The 7,567-nt window shown below is 41.4% G+C and overlaps 1 protein-coding gene across 1 annotated transcript in view; it reads left to right on the plus strand.

The window, feature by feature from the left end:
- Positions 1-7,567, plus strand: part of Sec24d (SEC24 family member D) — a 103,799-nt gene that overhangs the window by 92,208 nt on the left and 4,024 nt on the right. The window contains exons 18-20 of the mRNA XM_013023733.1: positions 3,798-3,977; positions 5,361-5,552; positions 6,546-6,635. Coding sequence (XP_012879187.1) covers positions 3,798-3,977; positions 5,361-5,552; positions 6,546-6,635 — 462 coding nt within the window. The remainder of the gene's footprint in view (positions 1-3,797; positions 3,978-5,360; positions 5,553-6,545; positions 6,636-7,567) is intronic.

The raw sequence follows: 7,567 nt of genomic DNA on the forward strand, positions 1-7,567 counted from the left end.
AAAAAAAAAAAAAAGAAAAAGCTGGGCTTTCTAGAATGCCAGACCCAAGAGTCACAACATTATGTGTAAACAAAAGAATGTTGTCATAATATAAACAGGATTCTCTTCTGTGTATAGAGATGGATATTTTGCTGGGAAATGTGCATGCCTACAATATGTGGGCATATTAACAATGTCATCATCATTAATGGTAGTAATAATGTATTTTATAAAAACATAAATATAATTTGTAAATAAGTATATGTCAGCTGTTGATACTAAGAAGTTATTAATGGATATGAAAATTTTTGGAAAAAAGTTATCTCTGGCCATCATCTAATAATTTGGGATGTTATTTTATTTCCTTTTTTTTTTTTTAATATACCAGTACTAGAGCTTGAACTTGGAATCTTGCTCTTGGCTTATTTGCTTAAGGGTGTCACTCTACCACTCGAGCCATACCTCCAATTCTTTCTTTTGGTTATTTGTAGATATAGGTCTGTTGTATTTGTCTGTCTGGGTTGTAGCTTCAATCCACAATCCTCAGATCTCAGCTTCCTGAGTAGCTAGAATTTTAGGTGTGAGCCCCCACTGCCGGGCAGAAATTTTAGAAAGTCACTTAATTAACCCTCATTTAGAATCTTTACCACACAATGGAGTCAATCCTCAAATCTATGTTTATTTTTACTTTTGTTCTCTTGTTCACATTCTTCCCTAGGCCAATAGTTAGCTCTTCCTCATAGTTGTATCTTAAATATCTGGTTATAAAATTTTGATTGAAAAAGCAGACAGTGAGCCAGAGATGGGAACATTTTCTAGTTCACTCCTTTTCAAAGCAGTTACTGATAGGACATCTGAAATCCCACCTGTGAGGAAGCCTTTAGCCAGAAAAACAAAGCAGATTAATTCTGGGTCCAAATTCATAATCCATGTTCAAGAAGGAAAACAAAGACATATTGAGATTGGACTTTCCTTAAAACTTCTTTTTGTGTGGTTCAAAGTGATTGCCTGTACATTCTGTCATCTCCCATGTTGAGAGTTCTATTAGCAATTATTGGCTATAGTTGAGGCTGTAATGCTCTTTGTTATTCAGATGTTCCACTGTAGTAAATGCAAGCATTAAATGTACTATTGCTTACTATGCTTGTAGAAACTGTATGAAGCCAGGGTGAGCGCCACCTGGAGTCTTACCTGGACATAGTTCAGGTTTTACGATTTGTCTTAGATCCTGGAAGAGTTTTCTGTCTGGAGTGTCTCACTCTTCAAAGGAATAAGATGAAGGAAAACAAGTACAGTTACTGTCTTCTCTGCAAACTCATTTGCTAATGTTAAAATGTTAGACTCAAAGACCGTAAGTGAAAATTCTAATGAAGGGGGAAAAACTCTATCAAACATTTAAAAGTTAAAAGCATTTCCCCTACTATGAGACCATCTGTCTATATAGTTTAGTTATTCTGAAGTAAAAACAGTACAATGTCCATATTCTCTGAAAGAGAGATCATTCCTGTTCTTATGATTTTTCTTCCTCCATCAATACACTTTCAGTACATTCTTTTTTTTTTTTTTTTTTGTCGGTCATGGGCCTGAACTCTGGGCCTTGGTGCTGTCCCTCAGCTCTTCAGCTCAAGGCGAGCGCTCTACCACTTGAGCTACAGCACCACTTCCGGTTTTCTGGTGGTTTATTGGAGATAGGAGTCTCACGGTCTTTCCTGCCTGGGCTGGCTTTGAACCGAGATTCTCAGATCTCAGCCTCCTGAGTAGCTAGGATTACAGGCGTGAGCCACCAGCGCCCGGCTTTCAGTACATTCTTAACAAGTGAATTTCTTTAAACATGCCAAAGTTTAGTTAGGGATGTCAAGTCTGTAATCCTACCTACTTAGGAGGGAGAGATTGGGACCCCCTAAGAAACATCTAGGTCAAAATGAAGGTGTGATAGTCCATCTCATTCCGTGGCCAAGCACAGTGCCCATGTATTATTATTAGGAAGCACATCTGCCATCTGAGCAAATCAGGGAGACATAAATAGGAGGATCACAGTCTGGGCATGCCCAAGCGCGCGCGTGTGTGTGTGTGTGTGTGTGTGTGTGTGTGTGTGTGTGTTGGTCCTGGAGCTTCAGCTCAGGGCCTTGCACTCTCAGCATTTTGGCTCACAGCTTGTCCTCTACACTTGAGCTATGCCACCAGTCCAGCTTTTTGCTGGTTAGTTGTAGGCCATCTCTCAGAAATTTCTGCACCAACTGGCTAGAATAACAGGCATGAACCACTGGTGTCCAGTTAATTTTCTTACTATGATCTGATTAATCAGAAGCAACCTGTGAAATGTCAGGAATAGTATGGAAACAAAACAGTACATATATACTTTTATTTGTGAATCTGAGAACATTCTTAATCTATAATAGTGTGTGGCATGTCCAGGAATAGCACTGGGAGACACGGCTCTGAAACAGAAGTGGGATCCCGGACTCCTACATGTTTTGATGGCCGTTTTCCTTGGCTGAGGAATCCATCCAGTCCCACCTGCTGTTGAGTAGAAACATTTGGGGCGAGAGAAAAAATTAGCATGAGGAGAGTGTCCTCTAGTAAGGAAACATGGTTACCTATCTTTGGTGCATTGAAAGAATTCACAAAGTAGGATCATTCTGAAAAATGTGTGCCTGAGTCAGTTAAAACACATTCCCTAATTAGATCATGCGACGAGACCTGTGATGTGAAAGATTTAAGATGATGCAGGGAAGAAACACAGAAAAGGTGCCATGCCTGTGTGCCTCTGACCATATAAAATAATGCTTATTGAAATGAATTCCAGGAAAGGGAAACAAGGTTTTTTTCTTTGTTGTTTTTTATGACTGGCCTTTTTGTCTTGTTTGTTCATTTATCTGTCTTTGGGAGGGTAAAGTAGAGCACAGAAATGGAGGGACAAACAGTGAACAAATGCAGCAGTGGTGCTCACTAGACACATAGTGTTGAAAATGAACTATACAACGTGTGGGTGGGGATGGGAGGGAAAACTGGGTGAGAGCGAAGGGGTGACACTGTCCAAAACGAAATGGCCTCTTTACCTGACTCAGGTGACTGTAACTCCTCAGTATATCACATTTTAATAACAATTTTTTAAAAAGATGAAGAACAAGTCTTAATAGAGCCCAGAGAGAAATTTTCTTCTCAGTGTAGTTTCTGATAAATATTTTATTCTTTGTTTTATATACATATCTTTTTAATTTATTTTTTTTTTTCTGGTCCTGGAGCTTGAACTTGGCCCTGAACTTTTCTTTTGCCCTAGAGCCAAAGCTCCACTTCTGGCTCCTTTGCTGCTTCATTGGAGATGAAAGAATCACAGACTTTCCTGCTCAAGCTGGCTTTGAACCTCAGTCTTCAGGTCTCCTCCTCCTGGGTAGTTTAGGATTATTAGCCATGAGCCACCAGCTCCTCATTTTCTTCATCATTTTAAAAGACAGATATCTGCAAAGAAGTCAGGGCAGATATTTTTATATTAATTGCTATTATCTCTTCTGCATAGTTTTACATGTTTATTTCCTTGTTTATTGGTGACCCATCCTGTTAGAAGAAAGGCAGGGATCAATCAAACTTGAATAGTGTATCTATTTTGATAATGGATCTGGAAGATCTAGAATGTTTTAAACTGTCAGGTGGTCTTCAGCATTTTGTAGCATCCCATTATCGAACTAAAGTGGCAATGGAGAAATGCATACCTTTAATCTACACAACTTCAAACACAAATGGTTCTCTCTTACAGATAGAAACTCGGGGGGGTCTTCCTTGTCACGGTCAAGCCTGAAACACCTGCTTTTGTTTTTCAGCTGATCCTGCCGGAATCCATGAAGGTGTTCCCATTATACATGAACTGCTTGTTGAAGAACTGCGTGCTGCTCAGCCGCCCAGAGATCCCCACGGATGAGCGGGCATACCAGCGACAGCTGGTCATGGCCATGGGCGTGGCTGACTCCCAGCTCTTCTTCTACCCACAGCTGCTGCCCATCGTAAGCTGTCCGGGACGCTTGTACCCAGGCGGATGGGGGATCACATTTTTGGTTTTTTGCACATATTGTATATGTGCAAACCTTTTGGATCTAAGAAGAAATTCAGAATTACAAACAGCTTTCAGAAAATGTGCGTGGCACATGGAGCAAGGCGGGATGGATGAGTTAGATTCCCTGAACTGTCAAGCTGGGTGGTTTGCCTGGCTCATTCTCACTGAGTCACCTTCAGCTGAATAGGTACACTACGAATTCTGCAGATAAATTGGAACCAGCTAAGCGGCAACCGCTAAAGAACTCACACTTATAATCCTGACTACTCAGGAAGCTGAGCTCTGAGAAACATGGTTCAAAGTGAGCTGACGCAGTAAAGTCCGTGAGATTCTTATCTCCAGTTAACCACCAGAAAATCAAAAGTGGAGCTGTGGCTCAAAGTGGTTGAGCACTATCCTTGAGCAAAAAAACTCAGGGACAGTGCCCAGACCTTGAGTTCAAGCCCCATGACCAACGAAAGGAAAGAATGGAAGGAGGGGGGGAGGAGAGAAAGAGAGAGAGAGGAAAAGAAAGAGAAAGAAAGAACTTTACAGCATTAAAGAAACCATTTTCTTGCCTTGGTCTTTACTCAAAAGTTACTGCCTAGACTGTGCCAATTAAAATTCTAACATTCCTCCTTCACCACCAATACTCCCACCCCACCCCCACTTTTCTGTAGTTCTGCCTAGGTTAGTTCTGTTTTGTTTCAGCAATACCGAGATTAGAACTCAGAAACGCAGTTTCACTTAGCTTACTCACTTGGCTGTCACTACCATTTGTGCAATGCCTCCAGCCCTGCTTTTTGCTGATTATTTTGGAATTGGAGTTTTACAAACTTTCTGCCCAAGCTGACTGTGAACTATAATCCTCCATATTTTGGTTTCCTGTATAGCTAAAACTGCAGGTGTGAGTCGCTCGTACCTTACTCTGAAAAGTTATTAAATACCATCTAGAGTTGTATATATTTTACACTTTTTTTTGTACGTGTGTGCTAGTCCTTGAGCTTTTGTTGTTGTTGTTCAAGGCTAGCACACTCTTACCACTTGAGCCACAGCTACACTTCCACCTTTGAGTAGTGTATTGATGATAAGTCTCACACACTTTCCTGCCTAGGCTAGCTTTGAACCAAGATTCTCAGATCTCAGCCTTCTGAGTAGCTAGTATTACAACTGGCTTGTTTTATACTTTTCATATTTTCTTCCCTCCAAATAATGACTAGAGCAGTGTCTGACACTGAGTAGATACTGGTTAAATGTGCACAGGAAGGAAAGAGGGAAAAGGAAGGAAAGGGAGAGAGGGGAAGAATGAAGAAAAAGAGGAAGAGATTTGTAACTCCCTTGTTTGTCCACACAGCACACATTAGACGTGAAGAACACAGAGTTACCAGCCGCTGTCCGCTGCTCGGAGTCCCGTCTTTCGGAGGAAGGGATCTTCCTGTTGGCTAATGGTCTAAACATGTTCTTGTGGCTGGGAGTGAGTAGCCCTCCAGAACTGATCCAGGCAATATTTAATGTGCCGTCTTTTGCACATGTCAACACAGATATGGTAAGTATTTGGGCATTGTTTTGTGGGGACTATTCAAAAGATATATTCTTAAATAATTTCCTGTGCACTTTAATGTTACAAAGAAGAAACATAATAGAGCAAATAATTCTGTATGAGCAAAACCAGAGTTTGATGAATAACATCTGATATACAGGAAGTGGCACTGTGGCTCAAATACAAACCCTAGTGACCACACACAGACGCACACATATACACCATAAGGTCCAAGACTACACATAAAGGAGAAAGTAGGAATGTGAATGATGAACCTCCTATGAAACAATTGGCTGTATTCTTTTTCTAAGACTTGGGGCTTTTACAGGAGCGCATCCTAACTCAGCTCTTCTGTGGCTAACTGAAAACATGTTAGATCTCGGCATCTTCTTGCTGAGAGTTGAGGGTCGCATCTGACCCTGCCTTTGCAGAAGCATCTCCGGCAGCCATGTGCAGCCAGATTGTTTTGTAAACTACTCACCAGATTTCGGGGAAATCTGAGAGACCACATCCCCTTGAGAAATAAGCAGTTGGGTCGTTTGTTTTCATCTTGGAACTGTGGGATGAGGATAGCTTTTCCCAAACAAGGCAATGAGAAGATAGAGTACATTCTTTACTTGCACACACAGCCCAGAAGCATGGGCCTGGAGAAGGATTTCAACCTCAGTGGGCCTCCACAGCCAGCCTGGACATAAGCATCACGCCTGTTACGTCATTGCAGTGCTGTGCGCATCTGTCACATCCCACTGAAGGTTTTTGTTGTGTTTTTTTAAAAAGCAACTCTTTTCAAAAGACAAAGAAAATTGTTTCATTGGTGGGAATGTGTGCCCCAAAAAGTGAGCAATTTCAAGTTCAGTTTTCCGTATTTTGTTTTCAGGTAAGTGAATTAAGCCAATCACCTCTCTTTGAAGGATGTGTTTGACATTCTGATAACCTCATGTCACGACTTCCAGGTAAATCCTACAAAATGAACTGAAACTGTGATTTTCTTAAATGTAGACCCTGCTGCCTGAGGTAGGAAGTCCGCACTCGCAACAGCTCAGAATGACAATGAATCTTCTCCAGCAGAAGAGGCCATATTCCATGAAGGTGAAAAGGGGATTTGGATGTGTTTTGTTTTTTTTATAACTTTTTAAAATGTATGTCTGTATTTCAATATTTATTTGTCAGTAAGTGGGACTTAAACTCGCTCTTGCTTGGCTTTTTTTTTTTGTTTTGGGGCATTTTTTGCTGGAGGCTGGAACTTTTCCCCTTGAGCCACACCTCCACTTCTGGCTTTTTGCTGGTTAACTGGAGATTAGAGTCATGGGGATTTTTCTGCCCAGGCTGGCTTTGTTCCACAATTCTCAAATCGGCAGCCTCCTGAGTAGCTAGGATTACAGGCATGAGCCATCAGCACCCGCCAAATGTTCTGCATGTTTATGGTATAACACGCTAACTTCTGATTAGGAGTTATCACCAAGGGTTATCTTGAAGCATCAATGTAAAAATCATGAAGATCTGTTGCATGGTATAGCAGCAATTGATGTCATTGACAATCTTGGAAATAACTTTTCCTTTGGTCCTAAAAGTACTGAAAAGCCTAGGGACAGGGCCTAGAACTGGAGTTCAAGCCCCAGTTCTGGTACAAAATAGAGACAAAGAGAAGATTGAATAAAAAAGAAAAGCTGAAAAGTTAAAATTGAGCCAGGCATGATGGCCATACCTATAGTTCCAGCTCCTCAGGAGACTGAGGCAAGAGGAACTGCTTTTGTCCATGAGTTCAGGGCCAGCCTAGCAACATTACTGAGACTGTTTTAGGGGTTTTTTTTCTTTAAAAAAAAAAAAAAAGAGGGGCTGGGAAGGTGGCTTAGTGGTAGAGCGCTTGTCTTACATGCCTGAGGCGCTGGGTTTGATTCCTCAGCACCACATAAGCAAAAAGAAAAAAAGCTGGAAGTGGCACTGTGGCTCAAGTGGTAGAGTGCTAGCCTTGAGCTGAAGAGCTGAGGGACAGCGCCCAGGCCCAGAGTTCAGGCCCCACG

Source organism: Dipodomys ordii, unplaced genomic scaffold (assembly GCF_000151885.1).
Source record: "Dipodomys ordii isolate 6190 unplaced genomic scaffold, Dord_2.0 Scaffold70, whole genome shotgun sequence".
Taxonomy (NCBI): Eukaryota; Metazoa; Chordata; class Mammalia; order Rodentia; family Heteromyidae; genus Dipodomys; species Dipodomys ordii.